We start from the raw sequence: 18,925 nt of genomic DNA, 5'->3' as shown, positions 1-18,925 counted from the left end.
TTATTTGTCTCTTCCTTTACTGTTTTATATGATATTTTGAAATCTAATGAGAAATTATAATGTACAAAACAAATGTAAAAATTCTGTAGAGGATGAATTTAAGCATTTTACAAAAAATAAATCTTTAATAACATTACTTTGACCTTGTTATACTTATATACAAATGTATATGTTGCATAAACTTAGAGTGTTAATAATTTCTTACTCGTTTCTTTATCATAAGAGATCTCAATTAAACAAGTAGACAAAATTTTAGATCAAAGGTTGTTTCAACAGTTGTCCATTTATTCTATTTAAACCATTTTATTCATAATTTCAAAATCTTACTTCAATAGATAACAAAATAATGGCATTACGAAAGCTTTCTTTTACAATGATTATTGGATTGTTATGTTTTTCTTAATTTTGCCCAAAGCTACATCAGGGCTATCTGCACTGTCCATTTTAATTTACCAGTGAGAAACTAGAGGGAAGGCAGCAACTCAAAATCGCCAACCATGGTTACTTTTTTACAAACAAACAGTTGGATTGCCAATTACATAACAACAGTCTAACGGTTGAAATGGCGAATATAGTCTGTGACGCAGATTTGAATTCTGTGACCCGCAAATTGCAAGTCGAGCGCCCTAACCACTAGGCCATGTCAAGCCTCTCACTATAAAACTAGTATTTCTATTCTGTGTTTATAGTTAAACCAGTTAGGTCTCCTGCCACTGTGCCTAATTTCTGATCTACTCGCCAGAGGAACAGCAGACAGCCACCAACAAAGTATTGTTGTTTTTTTTGTCTTTTAATTTTAAATTCGTGCAGAACTACTCGAGGGCTATCTGCGCTAGCCGTCCATAATTTGACAGTGTAAGACTGGAAGGAAAGCGGATAGTCATCACCACCCACCGCCAACTCTCGAACTACTCTTTTACCAACGAATAGTGGGATTAACCGTACCTCATAACGCCCCAACGGCTGAAAGAGCAAGCATGTTTGGTGTGACGGGGATTCGAACCCGCGACTTCCAGATTAGAAGTCAAATGCCTTAACAGACCTGGCCATGACGGGCACAAAGTATAGTGCATCAAAATGAAAGGGTACGGAATGCTTTCTGGTATCAGTGATGTCGAGAAACCCACTTGTTGAGAAATTTATATGTAAAAACGGCTCGTTTGGATTGAGAAAATATTTTACATAGAAGAGCGAACAACGTTTCGACCTTCTTCGGTCATCGTCAGGTTCCCAAAGAAAGAGGTAACTGACCGGAAGCTGACCACATGTTTGAAAGGGGTTGTGTAATTGAGTGTCGGAATGTAGAGGGCGGTATTAGATGTTTGAATATATAATTTTATTTATTTTATTATATTAATATAGGTATAAAGGCGTTCCTTTATATTGGTTTATTTTGGGTTTAAGTTGTTGTACAAGTAAGGCTTCTTTAATTTTGCGTTTGTTTATGTTTGTTTTCTTTATTTAGTATTTGAGTGTTTTCTATGGTTATGTTGTGTTTATTTGACTTGCAGTGTTCGAAAATGTGTGAAGGTGACTTTTTATGTTCTTTGAATCTGGTTTCCATTTTTCTACTTGTTTCTCCAATATAGAAGTCGTGGCAGTTATCACATTGTATTTTATAAATAATGTTGGTGTGGTGTTTGTCAGTGTAGTTTTTACATAGTATAGACCTCAGTTTTGTGCCTGGTTTTTGAATAAATTTGGTATTAACTGGAATGTCATATTTTGTTACTAGTTTTTGCCAAATGTTGGTTATTTGTTTGCTGATGTCAGGAATATATGGTATACAGCAGTATATGGTTTCGTGATTTTTTGATTCGTGAGATATATTTACTTTTGTTGGTTGATTTTGCTTTCTGTCTAGGTGTGTGCGTATAATGTTTTCTACGGTTTGTGAAGGAAACTTATTGATGTTGATGAAGTATTGTTTTATTTTGTCTAATTCATCGTTAATTTTATCTGGTGAGCATAGTTTTATGGCTGTGTTTATTTGGTTTCTTAGTATGTTGAGTTTTTGTTTTGTTTCATGTGCTGAGTCCCAAGGAATGTATAGTCCAGTATGGGTGATTTTTCAGTGGACTTCTGTTTTGAATTGTGTGTCGGTTCTTGTAATTTTGAGGTTAAGAAATGATATTTGATTGCTTTCTTCCTGTTCACATGTGAAGTTAATGTTGGGATGTATAGAGTTAATGTGATTGAAAAAATTAAGTATGTGTTCTGTAAATTTGAATCCCGCAACCGTGTCATCTACATATCTGTACCAGTATAGTGGTGGATGTAATGCTGTGTTAACTGCTTGTGTTTCAACTTGTGTCATAAAAATATTGGCTAGAACTGGTGATACTGGGTTGCCCATGCTTAGGCCATTTGTTTATATATAGTTTTGGTTGTTGAACATGAAGTTTGTCTTTATCGTGGTGAATTCTATGAGGGTTGCTAACTGGTTACTGGGAATTTCTATTGATGGGTTAGGGTCTCGGATGTAGAGTTCTAAGGCTATCTTGCAGGCTTCAGTTGTTAGAACTTCTGTAAAGAGGGATATAACATCGAAACTGGCCATTAAGGCTTTATGATTAAGTTGATTTAGATTAGACTTGAAATTAAAAGAGTCTTTGATGAATGAGCTGGCTGATGTTACATATTTGGAGAATGCCCATGCTATGTATTTACCAAGATTGTAATTAAACGATTCATATGTGGACATTATTGGTCGTAATGGACAATCTGGTTTATGAGGTTTGGGGATGCCGTATATTTGCGGTGTGCGTGAGTCGGTTTTACGTAGGTAGGAATAAAGTGTTTGTGAAATTGTGTTGGCTTTTTTTCATTTGTAATAGCAATTTGTTCAGTTGCGTCTCGTATGTCTTTGTTGGATTTGTGTGTATTAGTTTAAATTTGTTCGTGTCTGATAGGATGTTATTCATTTTTGGATGTATTCATTCGTGTTCATTATGACTATAGCGTTACCTTTATCTGCTTTTAGAATTTTTATGTTTTTGTCTTGTTTTAGGTTTTTAATGGAATTAATGTCTCTTTTTGTAAGGTTGTTTTTTAGTTTTCTGTTTTGTGAAATTATGTTGATGGTTTTGTGAGAAAAATCTTTGAAAAAATCGTTTAAGATGTTGTTTTTAGGTGTTTCTGGAAAATATAAATTTGTAATTTTACCTGGGAAGTTTGGCTGTTGGATGTCACTAAAATTATCTAAGTTGTCTTTCTGTTGGTTGTTTTTGGTTGTTTCCTTGTTTTTGTTCTCTGTAGAAAGTATCACAAGTCTCCTGGCTAGGTCTTCTAAACATGTTTTGATTTCTATGGTTGGAATGTACCTAGGTGCTATTGCGAAGTTAAGTCCTTTGTTAAGTTGATGTATCTCGTCTGTGTTTAATTGTCGGTCGGATCTGTTAATTATGAGGTTAGTCAACGGTTTGTCGTTTTGGTGTCTTTTCTGTTGTTTGCATCTGCCACGACTTCTATATTGGAGAAACAAGTAGAAAAATGGAAACCAGATTCAAAGAACATAAAAGTCACCTTCACACGTTTTCGAACACTGCAAGTCAAATAAACACAACATAACCATAGAAAACACTCAAATACTAAATAAAGAAACAAACATAAACAAACGCAAAATTAAAGAAGCCTTACTTATACAACAACTTGAACCCAAAATAAACCAATATAAAGGAACGCCTTTATACCTATATTAATATAATAAAATAAATAAAATTATATATTCAACCATCTAATACCGTCCTCTACATTCCGACACTCAGTTACACAACCCCTTTCAAACATGTGGTCAGCTTCCGGTCAGTTACCTCTTTCTTTGTGAACCTGACGATGACCGAAGAAGGTCGAAACGTTGTTCGCTCTTCTATGTAAAATATTTTCTCAACCAAACGAGCCGTTTTTGCATATAAATTTCTGGTATCAAACAGATGCTAGCCCAGCTTGTCAGCTTCAAAAGTCCATAGCTTTAACAAAGAGCCAACAAGTTCATAAAATAATCAGTAGCTAAAATAATTTGAAATATAAAAACATTTACGAACCCAGTTAAGAAAGAAAGAATGAACATTTATAAACATACTACATTCTTCACGAGTTATTCTAGGCATTTAATTTCATTCACACTTACATGCCCTGCCTCCACAGTGGCTCAGCGGTGAGTCTGGAGGCTTACGACGCTAAAATGTGGGTTTGAAAACTGATAAACAGAGCACAGATAGCGTGCTGCGTAGCTTTGTTCGTAATAGGAAGAGACCAAACATAAACCACACTTATGTTTTCTTACATGTGGTTCTCCCTCAGTATGAGTGTTCTCTTCGTGATCAAGCAGCACCTCAACTGCTTCCACAAACTCTTCGCTAATTGCATGGAGTAAGGCGTCCTTCGTTTCCACTTTAAAATCGATCAGAAGCTCCAACATCTCCAAGTTCTCGTTGTCTATTGCCATTACGAGACCGGAACGACCCAAGGGGTCGACGCAATTAATGTCGATATAACCCTTCTCGATGTTACTCTCCAAGTATCTTCAAAAAAGCCAAAAATGAACAGATCCTAAACATTTATATACTCTTATTTACTGTTCTAAGAGGCACGTTTAGTAAAAACATTGGACATGCAAAGATGAGAGGAACAAAACGTTTTAGGTGGGTATTTTTTTGTTCAAGAACAAATATAAGGAACGTGAGAACTTTATTACACGTATTGTAATTAATTTTTTAAAAACAAGATTAAATAGTACTGTATAAAAAGTTAAATAAATATTTTAGCAATTCTTATCTGGCATTATTAACATGTCAGTATCATTAAACCTTAATATAGGAATAAAAGTTTAATTTTTCACTCACAAAATCAAACGAAGTGAGGCATACAAATCGAAAATAAACTTAATATTACATTTGTGGCATGCTACGTAGAACAAGTTAAACATGAGTTCTTAATACAAAATAATTCTGCAGTTTCGTCTGCAATTTTGGATTAAATTTATTTATTATTTTTATGTAACTTTCAATAAATTTCAGTTACCATAATGTAAATCTAGAGGGCTCAATTTGTAAAACTACTTTTTTATTAGGCCTAGATGTTAAAAATGACTGTTTTCCTTCGCTACTTTGCGTTTGTAAGCAAACCGCACCTACCTTCGGACCGACGCCAAGTCCCCTCTTTCAACGGACAATAGAAATTTTTTCTCGTCAAAGGAAAGCTGACCCTCCATTTTAGGGGCCGAAAACTGAGCAGAAGATGAAGGGTATCCCTTGCCTTCCATTTCTTTACTTTCGTGTTTTACATCCAAGGTTTAATGGAATGATGTTGTCTTTCTGCTCTCTATAAGTGTGTGAAAAATAAAAACCAAAACCTACTGTGTCACAAAGAAAATAAACTAATTATGTTTTACCGTGCAGCACATATATTTTCCCGAAAATATTTGAGGGAGTACATGAAAGAATAAATAAATTACTTGAATATCAAACAAAACTTAAAAATCTATCTAAATTATTCAAGTGATATCAGTCACTGTTCCTAATTGAGTTTATACTTATTCAAAAAGATAAGTTCATTTCAGAGCGTTAGTGTTGGTGCAGTGTGGACCAATATCCAACTTTTTATACTTTGAGTTGTTTTTATTTTTCATTTGTACCAGCTGCACAGAGATGTGGGGTGAATTTTCAATAAGAATATTATTTTTAAAGATACCAAGTATATTATAAGTAATCGAATTTCAAGACACATGCTTCCTATAGATCTCTTCCTCCTGTCCAATACTACAGTTCTTCGAGGAGAAGACGCGGTCGATCTTTACTGCTCGATTGGATATATGTTTCATAATCGATACTTCTTCAAGACTCACTTCGAAAGTGGACAAAAATATGATATAAAACAATACTGTCATTATTTTGTAAAAGTAATATTGATATCCATGTGTAAAACCAATACCACCATTCTTGTACGCGCAATACAGGCACTTTAGTCTAAAATCGGTGCAATACTAACACTATTGTTTGGAAATAATACTAATATTATTGTATAAAAACAATAGTGATACCATTGTATAAAATACCTACACTTATATGAAAACAATGTTTTCATTCTTGTACAACAAAACTTCTGGAACTCTTCTATAAAACGTGTACAATACTAAACTGTTGTATAGAAACAAAATTGGTATTTTTTTATATAAATTGTGTAAAAGAATGCTGACACATTCTCAAGCAGTATTTTTGGTGAAACTAGTTATAAGTCAGTTATGTTTTTTCATAGTTTTAGTATTCACAATGTCCACATTTTTAGACCAGAGAAACAATAACAGGGAATATAAGATCTCGCAGATTGCTATTTACCAAATGAATATTCTTATAGTTAGATTTAAATACAATTTAATAAAACCAAATAGTTATTTCTCATTCTTATGGAGAAAAATAGTGTTAAACTGACATAGTCACGAAAAATTACGTTTCAACAAGTATTTCGTATTTAATTTTAGATACAGAATTATATTTACATTATGTCTGACAAGAGACAAAAATAAGAGTTACTCAACAAAAAAGATATTATAAACACATTGTTGACACTGGACCAAAGTGATGAATTAAGACTGATTTTTTGTTTTATTTTTAAACTTTACATAATACTGGTAGTAATATTAAATTATCTGAACGTAAACCGGAACATTTCCGCTTTAAAAGGACAATATGTTTAAGTAGCGACAGATCTGCAAGTGAAATACTTTATTTTTGTTCGTTGTTAAAAGTCTAAACATGAACTGTCAACATATTCAGAAATACGCTCCTGTTTTAATACTGTTTTGTGACAAGTTTCCTAGGGCGTCATCTTCCACCGATTTCCTTTTTTTCCTGTCACTTGTCTGGTCTAACTTTCTCCATTTCACCTAGACTCGCGCCACCTGTAATAACAAGCCCCATGGCGCATCTTCAGTAAAGACAACATTTACCAGATTAAGTGGTTGCTGAGTGTCATTAACCACAAACCTTAGTAAATCTACCGTAAGAAATGTGAAGTTTTTGACACGTAAACTATAAGGGATTCATACGTATAAAACGGCATGACCAATAGACGAGAAACAACAATTACAATATAAAGTGATACGAGTATACAAAAATAAAATAACCATTTCAAAAAAACATGATAGTGAATAGAAGTTTTATTTCATTCCTTTTTATATATGTAACATCCTATTTGATAAATAAAATAACAGAACACAAAATAAGCTGAAAGCTCATTTGTTAGTAAAATATGAAAAAAAAAAATTGTTCTGATGTAAGTGATTGTTCATGAAATGAAATCTTAACATCCGGTGAGCTGATATAGCAGAAATGCACTTTTATATATATATATATATATATATATATATACATAAAATAAAAGGTTGTTACAACACATAAGAAAGTTCTAAAAACGAGAATGGAGGAATCACTTACGCTGAAATAAAGCAACGACATACTTATAAACTACAAAATAACAAGATTATGACAGTATGAATCAAACTGTGAAGGAATGAACTGTTCGTGAACGAAGCAAACTTTAATATTCATAAAATACGTAAATGTTATAGATTTTGCTATTTCATGTGTGACGTTTAAAGAAATGTAGTGTACAACATCAAAAGCCGCGTTTTAATATCCACGCAATGTCTTCTCTTGCCCGTCATTCGCCTTGCTTTGCTTATTTATAGTGACAATAAAAACTCAGAGTTTCGTTGAAATGTGACATAATTATAAGTCAAAATGACATACAGAAAACCTGCCCATAGAAGTGGTAATTGTCTTATTTTCAAATTATTATCGGTGTGAAAATTGATTTACATTAAATGTTCACAGTTTTGCAATCGCAAAAAAAAGAAACTTCTAAAAATATACTTCCTGATTACAATTTGTTTATTTTTACTTGAGCGCACAGATACGGAAACAACTATCTAAGCTGTAGCCACAGCATGAATCAAACTCAGGATATGAGTGATGTAAGGCCTTAAAAGCACCACCGATTGGTTGGTTACAAGCAGGCGTTAGCATTGCCTCTGTAGGGATGTCTGCGATTATTTATTGAAATGGTATTTTAACTATATCTTCAGTAAGTCTTCAAAACATTACGATACTATACAGTGTTTTCTTTTATAACAATATTTATGTAATGACTGAGTCACAAGTTCTGGTAAACTCTGTAAATATTTTATAACAATATCTATGTAATGACTGAGTCACAAGTTCTTGTAAACTCTGTAAATATTTTATAACAATATCTATGTAATGACTGAGTCACAAGTTCTGGTAAACTCTATAAATATTTTATAACAATATCTATGTAATGACTGAGTCACAAGTTCTGGTAAACTCTGTAAATATTTTATAACAATATCTATGTAATGACTGAGTCATAAGTTCTGGTAAACTCTATAAATATTTTATAACAATATCTATGTAATGACTGAGTCACAAGTTCTGGTAAACTCTGTAAATATTTTATAACAATATCTATGTAATGACTGAGTCATAAGTTCTGGTAAACTCTATAAATATTTTATAACAATATCTATGTAATGACTGAGTCACAAGTTCTGGTAAACTCTGTAAATATTTTATAACAATATCTATGTAATGACTGAGTCATAAGTTCTGGTAAACTCTATAAATATTTTATAACAATATCTATGTAATGACTGAGTCACAAGTTCTGGTAAACTCTGTAAATATTTTATAACAATATCTATGTAATGACTGAGTCACAAGTTCTGGTAAACGCTGTAAATATTTTATAACGATATCTATGTAATGAATGAGTCACAAGTTCTGGTAAACTCTGTAAATATTTTATAACAATATCTATGTAATGACTGAGTCACAAGTTCTGGTAAACTCTGTAAATATTTTATAACAATATCTATGTAATGACTGAGTCACAAGTTCTGGTAAACTCTGTAAATATTTTATAACAATATCTATGTAATGACTGAGTCATAAGTTCTGGTAAACTCTATAAATATTTTATAACAATATCTATGTAATGACTGAGTCACAAGTTCTGGTAAACTCTGTAAATATTTTATAACAATATCTATGTAATGACTGAGTCATAAGTTCTGGTAAACTCTATAAATATTTTATAACAATATCTATGTAATGACTGAGTCACAAGTTCTGGTAAACTCTGTAAATATTTTATAACAATATCTATGTAATGACTGAGTCACAAGTTCTGGTAAACGCTGTAAATATTTTATAACGATATCTATGTAATGACTGAGTCACAAGTTCTGGTAAACTCTGTAAATATTTTATAACAATATCTATGTAATGACTGAGTCACAAGTTCTGGTAAACTCTGTAAATATTTTATAACAATATCTATGTAATGACTGAGTCACAAGTTCTGGTAAACGCTGTAAATATTTTATAACGATATCTATGTAATGACTGAGTCACAAGTTCTGGTAAACTCTGTAAATATTTTATAACAATATCTATGTAATGACTGAGTCACAAGTTCTGGTAAACGCTGTAAATATTTTATAACGATATCTATGTAATGACTGAGTCACAAGTTCTGGTAAACTCTGTAAATATTTTTATAACAATATTTATGTAATGACTGAGTCACAAGTTCTGGTAAACTCTATAAATATTTTATAACAATATCTATGTAATGACTGAGTCACAAGTTCTGGTAAACTCTGTAAATATTTTATAACAATATTTATGTAATGACTGAGTCACAAGTTCTGGTAAACTCTATAAATATTTTATAACAATATCTATGTAATGACTGAGTCGTAAGTTCTGGTAAACTCTGTAAATATCACAGTAAAACTCTGTAAATATTTTAGTAAAAAGACTGAATTTGTTGCTCTTATTTTTTTGCTTTTTTTTCTTATTACAGTTTAAAAACCCACACGACCCAGCGTGGCCAGGCGGTTAAAGCACTCGACTCGTAATCCAAGGATCGCGGGTTTGAATCCCCGTCACACCAAACATACTCGCCATTTCAGCAGTGGGGGCATTATAACGTAACGGTCAACCCAACTTTTCATTGGTAAAAGATTAGCCCAAGACGTTGGTTGCAAATAACACCTTTCTACTTCTGTTGAAACAATGTGTTAAAATACAAAACGCAAACACGTGAAGAAAAACGTTTTTTTAAAGATGTTAGTGTCGAGATGTCGAACATAAATTATTCAAAAATAAAGCAGGAGGAATCGCATTTATACCATCTCTACATAACAGTAGAAGCAAAAATGAATATATAACAATATGCATAACTATTAAATCAAAAGTGAGTTTAATTTATCCTGTTTTTGTCTGTTAACATTCTACTATACTGTGTATCTGTGCTGTTATGAAAGGATGATGCAAATGCTACCTCGACTGTCTTACGCTGCAAAATTAGAGACGGCTAGCACAGATAGCCCTCGTGTAGCTTCTCGCGAAATTAAAAACAAAATCGACCTGGAAAATTTATTCTGATATAAAAAGTTAGGGAACAATACGTCTCTTATAATCCAGATAATTATAATAACTTTCATTTTAACCAACGTTTCGCCTTTGCAGGTCAAAGATACTGTATAAAATTGAAGCCGTAAGGGCGAAAAGTCGGTTGAAATAAAAGTTATCCTGTAATTATCTGGAAGGTAAAGATATGCACTACAAATTCAGGAAATTTCGTGTAGTTATCGCACAGAATATCCTAGGCATTTATAAACTGCGAGTTCTATAATCATGTTTCAGTTGTAAATATGGTTTGATTAAAGAAAATTATTGTTCTGTGATATATAAATACCAAGTTATTGTAAAACATACATTACAGATTATAAAGTACAAACTCGAAATGTCTGCAGACTTACAACGTTATAAACCGTGTTTCGATACCCGTTATGAGTAGAGCACAGATAGCCCATTCTTTTGCTTTATACTTAATTTTAAATAAATAATCCACATATTTCTTTCGTTTTTCATAAGCTTCTCGCTTTACCACACTTATTACAGTTGATGTATGAACTCCGAAACGTGATATGTTACCAGTAGCTTACATGTTTCATACAAGTTAAGTTTCAACTTAAGACACTCTGAAAAAAACGAAATGTTGCCACTGCAACAGACACCAGTTCTTATCTACCTGAAAATTAATTATACTGTTCAGTTTAATTTTAACTTTGTATTTACGTCTCAACAAATGACATTTCTGTAATTATACACACACAAATAAACATTACTGCTTGAACTAATAAAATCTCTAACATTCAAGCATAAATGTTCCTTTTGTAAGGAACTATCTACATAGTTTTCTATAAGTCAAAACAAAGTACAATGCTTACACTTGCAGACCTGGAATATTACCTGTGGTATTTTATACGACGTATTTTGTTTTATTTTACGATGATAACTCCAGTAAAAGAGGTTTCCTTTTGCTCACTATTTTGTCTTAGAACGAAGAAAACGCCACATGAAAAATATGGTGTACAAAAACGGAAATCATTTTCTAAAGCAAATATTTTGGCAAAAGCACAAAAATACTTAAGCTGGAATGTCATAAAACCGATTTTCATACAAAGAAACATTGTGAAGAATGATAAAAAATAAAGGTCTGACTTTAAGAAGATATTAAATTATAAATTTTACCGGCATACTAAATTATATATGTATATATATTTAAATGAGCACGCTCTCTTTTATAAAGAAAGCTTTGTTCATCATTGGTCTGCTCAAGACCCGAAACAAATTAAATTGGACAGCAATGTTAGTCTCTAAGGGCAAGTTCAACTATACTAGACTTAATAGGGTAGCTTAAGTTAATGTGTTTTCTTCACTCGAATTATCAAATATTAACAGAGTCGTTGTAACGTTGTTGACAACAAGAACAAGTAAATATATAAACAACAAATCAAGAATGTAAAGTAGCATTTCAGTTGGAAATTCTAAAACCCTGTAGTTAACAGTTAGGTTTAAACACAAATCTCAATGTATTTGTGGATACGCACTTTTAGTAATTTTTCTTCAAATGTTTTTTTCTTAAATTAATAAAATAGTTAAATATTGTTTACCAATAAAATATTCCCCGCTGGTACAGCGGTATGTCTACGGATTTACAACGCTAAAATCAGGGGTCCGATTCCCCCTCCGTGGACTCAGCATATAGCCTAAAGTGGCTTTGGTATAAGAAAAACATATAAACAAACACAAACTTTACCTACAAACTATTAATTACAGGATCCTTAGATATTTCAAACATGTCTGGTTTATTAACACTTTGTTTGTCTAAATAATTACAAAGTATTCTATCAGTGACAGAATTAGTAACGTCATTATTACGTAAAAATTGTTTAATACTTATTAAATTATGATCAGGAAGGTATTTTATAAGCATCATGAAGCAATATATTAACAGAGTTTTTACGAACAAAGCTTTCAAAATGAAAATTCGTGTTCATTGTGGTAAATATCGCATTTGAAGTAATCATTATTGTTACTGAGTAAAGAATCAAAAAAAAAATTATGGTTTTCCAGAAGTTCTGTGTGTTTTTATAACAAAGCCACATCGCGTTATCTGTGGAGCCCACCGTGGGGTATCGAACCGTTGATTTGACCGTTGTAAATCCGTAGACTTACTGCTGTACTAGCGTGCAGTACCAGAAGTTCAACTGTGTCTTTAAGTAAATATTGGAAAATCGACCAAACTACTCAAATATGGTAAAGTGTTAACATGAAACCTACAATGGTAAAAAGAATCACATTATTGCGGGAAATTTTCTACTCACTGCTTTTCATAAGAATATTAAAAATATATATATTGGTCCAAGATGGAGAATCAACTGATCTGATCAAAAGGTCTTTTGTTAAAAAAAAGTGAATTTCATTAACTACAAATTTCATCAAATTAAGATACACTGATTTGGAAATAAACACATTTTTGGAAGCATCATTGTAAATCAAGTTGGCACTTAGCTATATGGCCTCTTGCAAAAGGTATTATATAATAATTCGACATCCAACCTAGTAGAGAGCATGTTACTATAGAGCTTCTGCCGTTCTATTTCTCGAAAAATTCAAACTGTCATTTAAAGTGTATTTGTTCACGGTAAACGTTTCAAATATGTAACTACAAAAAACTACCTAAGGCATAATTATTAGTTCCAGTATTAGTAACAATAGGTCGTAATTGAACTTCTCTGTGAATTTTAGATAAAACATTCTCACTGAATGCCTAATACTCTAGTGCTCAAAACTCTCTTTCAATTAGAATATTAACTTTCTTTAATTTAAACAAATGTATTTGCAATTTAATTTCTTTATTATCAACAGGACAACAAAACAGTTTTACATATTTGTTAGAGTAACCTAAGCATCTTGAACTTCCTTTAGATAATTCTCTTTATTTCGTATGACAACACTATTTGTAATAGCTCATTCATAGAGTCCAACACTATCACCTTTATTTATATTTGTGGAATACCACATTCTTCAGGATCTACAACCTTTACCAAAATGTTTGTATACTGTCATATATTGATGTTATTGCCCTCATACATGAAACAATAATTGAGTAAATGCTTGAACAGTAACAGAGAAGATAGCTTATGATCTGACAAATATATACGAGTTGTTATTTTGGTCTGTTTTGTACAAAAGGGTGTACTTTTGGTGTAATGATTTTCAAAGTAGGTCAATGCCTTGTCCAAACAATTTCTCTGTTCTTGGTGTAGAATTATGCCTCGTCACGTGCCAAAAGTTACAGAGTGTCAACATGTTGAACTGGCCAGAAAAGGTATGAAGCAATCGGGCATTGACAGAACAGTAGTGTATCCCTATTGGAGATAATCCTGTACTATACTTTCACCGTGGGTAATGGCACTGTCATACTGAAATCTCATCGAGCAACAGAAAGCTTTGTTTCAGGAAAGTCTACTGGTAAATACTAAAAAACTATTGATGGCGATGACTATGTTTAGATTAGGTTAACACAACAAGGTCTAAGAAAGTTTTGCAACATCGTACAACAGGAATTGTATGAGCATATTCACTCCGGAGATTCAAAGGAATGGTGAATAGGAGGTTGACCAAAAGAATATTTTGCAAGAAGAGATACTTGCCACCCAATATTAACCACAATTTCCCGTTTTCACTGTATTAATTGGGCAAGACAGTATGCTAACCTACAGTTAGAACACTGGCGACATCTTTTCAGAGAAGTCCTGTTTTCGGCTTGTTAAATATGATGATAGGATTCGTGTTCATTGTTTGCCTGCAGAACAGATGAAGAAAGACTGCATTTCTCTCAGGACACAAAGAGGAGGCGATAAAGTACAAGTTTGGGTAGCTATTTATCATGATGTAAAAAGTGTTTTTTTATATCATCCATGGAAAAGTTCATGGCATCCCCTACAGACATAACTGAAGACAATATTTCTACTATATGTTAGGGCAATATTTGGCTATAACTTTATGTTCCAGGATGACAATACCATTGCCTACGGTGCGCGTATTGTACAGGATTATTTTCACCAGGAGGGCTTTAAAAGATTACCATGCCAACAAAGTTTCCACATTGTAATCCCACTCAGAATTATTGAAAGATTGAGCCGCAAAATTGTCAACCACGATCCTTCTAGTAAAACGTTGGATTGACCAAATCAGGGTAGATTACGTCTATAATCTCACTGACAGTATTTCACGTCGTCTTGTGGAGGATATTTGAGTATTGAATGTTTAATATGAACTGATATACGGTTGCAGACGCTGTTTATAATAATATTATATTATATTTTTCAATGTACATATTCTGGTAAGGTTTTGTTGTGATAGGTGAAATGCCGAATTACATATCCTTCTACAGATATCTCACAAAATTGTTTGTTCTTCTAATAAGTTTTTCACAATGTTCATATAACCTGTCTTATACACATTACATATGTACATGTTTAATATAGTATGCAGTTTTCAGTTTGACAGCACTATATGTATTTGTATTCCATCTTAATAATAACGTACTTATTTGTTACAAAATACACAAACATTTTGATCCAGATTGTATATTGATGTAATTCCTATATTTACCGTTTATGTTGTTAAAAGCTGTACGATTTATAGTATTAATCTAAGTTCTATTACAGGTAAAATATTGAACATACACTGCAGTAACAGTAAAAATTATTTAAACTGACTAAATTTTTTCTCATTAATTCAGAGGTAAGTCGTGAGACTTATGACATTAAAACTAGATTTTGAAAGTCGTGATTGGCGCAGCAAATATAACAGTTTTGTGCTTAACAACAAACTAACTGAACTGTGCAAAATAATATTCAATACGTTTAAACTTATTAGAAACACTTAATGTGAAACTACAAGCTTAAACTTTCTTTCCTACAGTTTTAAAACATACTTTGAGTAATCAGGTGACAATAAATGAATTTCGTTCAATTTATTTTCATTAATTATTTAATTAACTGAAGCAATGGTCGTCCCTATACATTATATTAATTTTATCATTTTGTTTTAAGTGTTTGTTTGTTTTTTTTTTTGGAATTTCGCACAAAGCTACTCGAGGGCTATCTATGCAAGCCGTCCCTAATTTAGCAGTGTAAGACTAGAGGGAAGGCAGCTAGTCATCACCATCCACCGCCAAATCTTGGGCTACTCTTTTACCAACAAATAGTGAGATTAACCGACACATTACAACGCCCTTACGGCTGAAAAGGCGAGCATGTTTGGCGCGACGGGGATGCGAACCCGCGACCTTCAGATTACGAATCGCACGCCTTAACACGCTTGGCCGGGCCTTGTTTTAAGTGTGTGAAGTAGTTTAAATGTCCTAATTGATTTCCTGATAATGGCACTATACATAACCTTCATTGATTTCCTGATAATGCCACTATACATAACCTTGATAAATATTTCAGTAGCCTTTTTTTTTTGTTTAACCTGAAATTTTGCTTGTTTGTACTAAAGCACAAAGCCACAGAATGGGCTATTTGTGCTCTGCCCACCACAGGTTTCTATAACTGTAAACCCACAGACATATTGATGTTGCACTAAGGGGTCTAAAATTAAGTAATTTGAGTTTTAGTATATTGCATAGTTGGTGGAAAGTTAAAAGCAGAAACTTCAAAGTTAAGAAAACGAGGAAAACCTTGAGCATTTACCACAACTAAGGAAGGTAAAATGTAAGTTAAAGAATCTTAGGTGTAACTTTTCAGCATTTCAAAATAGATCCAATACTTGTTTGCTGTGCTTATTTTTTTAATGATATAAGCAATATACTGATTAAAAGAAAATATCACGCCTGCTCTAGATTAATATTCCTTGTAACCTGGGCCCGGCATGGCCAAGCGTGTTAAGGCGTGCGACTCGTAATCTGAGGATCTCGGGTTCGTATCCCGGTCGCGCCAAACATGCTCGCCCTTTCAGCCGTGGGGGCGTTATAATGTTGCGGTCAATCCCACTATTCGTTGGTAAAAGAGTAACCCAAGAATTGGCGGTGGGTGGTGATGACTAGCTGCCTTCCCTCTAGTCTTACACTGCTAAATTAGGGACGGCTAGCGCAGATAGCCCTCGAGTAGCTTTGTGCGAAATTCTAAAACAAACAAAATCCTTGTAATCTCAGTAATCGTCTTCGTCTTTGATGAAATAACAGCAGTCTATGGAATTCTCGACAATTACACTAACTTCATTTCTAGAAACTACAGTGAAAACCAAGAAGTGGCAGTAATATATCATTTTCAAACTCAAACAACATTTATGGTATGTGCTAGAAGAAAGAAAATAAGGCAAGTTGTTTGGGGAAGACCCAGATTTCTTCTCCCAGATGCCTCCCAGTGGCTCAGCGGTATATCTGCGGATTTACAACGCTAAAATCCGGATTTTGATACCCGTGGTGGGCAGAGCACAAATAGCCCATTGTGTAGATTTGTGCTTAATTCAAAACAACAACAACAACAACTTTGCCCCCCGCTGGTACAGCGGTATGTCTCCAGATTTACAACGCTACAATCAGGCGTTCGATTCCCCTCGGTGGGCTCATCAGATAGCCCGATGTGGCGCTTTGCTTTAAGAAAACACACAGTTCTCCCAGATGGTTCACGATCGTGTCCAGAAGAAGTCTGTTTAAAGATAAGAATATAATCTGGTAAAACACTACTCTCCTCCAAAATATCCACAAATACCTTTTATAACCTTCTATTAGTAATTAGTTGAACATACATACTTTTGCTATCGCCCCCAAGTGGCACAGTGGTATGTCTGCGGACTTACACTCTAAAAACCAGGTTTCGATCCCCGTGATGGCTTTGTGCTTAATTCTAAACAAACAAACAAGCTTTTGCTGTTCTATTACAACTTACTGCAATTTAGTTTGACCATTTTGTACATGGATCATTAGATATATTGCTTTAAAGATTACTTTCGAATTTCATTTTTTTCTTTATATCTCGTCATGCAAAATGATTGCTTGGATTTTTAAGAGTGCATCGATTTGTTTTAAGTAAACTGTATTCTGATTTTATGTTATAATTTTCGTTTTTAGATATACATATATTTCTGTACGTTCAAAATAGCTTATTCAATATATTTTCCACTACTTTCTTTGTACGTGGCTAAGGTTCATAGTTAAATAATTTTCTTCTTTATCAGAGTCGTGAATACACTTATATCATGACATGCCTGTATTTTGAGAAATGAGTTTGGTAATATTTTCTTAAATGTCACTGACAGTTCGTTTTGTATTTTTTGAAGTTAATTACAAAGCTACGTAATGAGTTACCTGTGTTCTTCCTACCACGGGTATCGAACTTCTGTTTCTAGCATTTTAAATCTGAAAACACCGCTGTGCCGCTGGGGGACTTCACTGATATCAAAGGATATTTTGACCAAGTGTTATTATGTTATATATTTCCATAATATATCTTGTAATCCTGTGATAAATATTACATATTATTCATTTCATGTTATGATTTACATCTTATAAAGATATATGTAAAAACGTATTTTGCATTTTACTTGTATGTTGGCTTTAGTTTTCTACTGGCTTGTGTACTTCTGTGTCATAAATGTATCTGTGTTAAAGGTTATTCTATTTAATTGTATTTTTAATTTCACTGGTTCTATCACTGTAAAAAGAGTTACTAACCTGGCGTGATGTTGCACTGAATGTTTATATTTTGATATTTCCTTTGTTAATTTTTTTTTGTTATTAAGCACAAAGGGGCTATCTGTGCTTTGCTCACCACAGGAAACCTAGTTTCTAACGGTACACAGATATTAGGGAGCTTTGTTAACGATTTTATTGTCTACACAATCATTATCATTATTAGTGTTACGTTATAGTGTTGTATTACAGTGTGACTTGTATTTTAAATGTACCTTTGTACTTAGTGCTAGTTTTGTACTGTAACATTTCTGTGTTTCTGTTATTTGTTTTTCTTGTGTACATGTCTCGTGATGTAACTATGCGGTCAAGGACAAGAAAAAGGTATTACACAAATATGACTGGTTTACTGTTTTACGTTTATTAGTATTTTATTGGATATAAGATCAAGGTCAGGGGTGGCTAATCCGCCAGTGGCACACTAAAAATGAGCTTCGATAAGTGTGTTTAGCAGAACACAAATAGATCATTGTGTAGCTTTAGGTTTAATTGCAAACAAATAGAGGTGGTTGAGAAACGTACGAGTAAAAGAAAGGATGATACTGAGAAAATACCATATTTTATATTTTAGAGGTATATCATTCAGCTTACGGAAATTCAGTCTTGTTTTTAAATACACGTTATTTTAAAGTACTCACAGACAGTCATATAAAGCAATTCTGTCTGGTGCAGAAAAGACCTTATTTCGTGTGTCAAGGAGTATGCTCCACTTGGAGTTTTTAAAAGGATACTGGGATAACCAGTGACAGGGGTTGAACATGCATTCTGTTTTTGTGTATTTGATATC

The 18,925-nt window shown here is 33.0% G+C and overlaps 1 protein-coding gene across 2 annotated transcripts in view; it reads right to left on the bottom strand.

Annotated features, from left to right (window-relative positions):
• The window catches only part of LOC143229841 (transient receptor potential-gamma protein-like), a 114,404-nt gene that overhangs the window by 47,770 nt on the left and 47,709 nt on the right, over window positions 1–18,925 (bottom strand). For both annotated transcript variants that reach the window (XM_076462659.1, XM_076462660.1), the window contains exons 2-3: window positions 5,136–5,322; window positions 4,286–4,523 (exon numbers count right to left, since the gene is read on the bottom strand). In XM_076462659.1, coding sequence (XP_076318774.1) covers window positions 4,286–4,523; window positions 5,136–5,263 — 366 coding nt within the window. In that variant the 5' untranslated portion in view covers window positions 5,264–5,322. The remainder of the gene's footprint in view (window positions 1–4,285; window positions 4,524–5,135; window positions 5,323–18,925) is intronic.

Source organism: Tachypleus tridentatus, chromosome 10 (genome assembly GCF_004210375.1).
Source record: "Tachypleus tridentatus isolate NWPU-2018 chromosome 10, ASM421037v1, whole genome shotgun sequence".
NCBI lineage: Eukaryota > Metazoa > Arthropoda > Merostomata > Xiphosura > Limulidae > Tachypleus > Tachypleus tridentatus.
The sequence above is the reverse complement of the archived record's forward strand: the minus strand, read 5'-3'. Positions and strand labels throughout refer to the sequence as shown.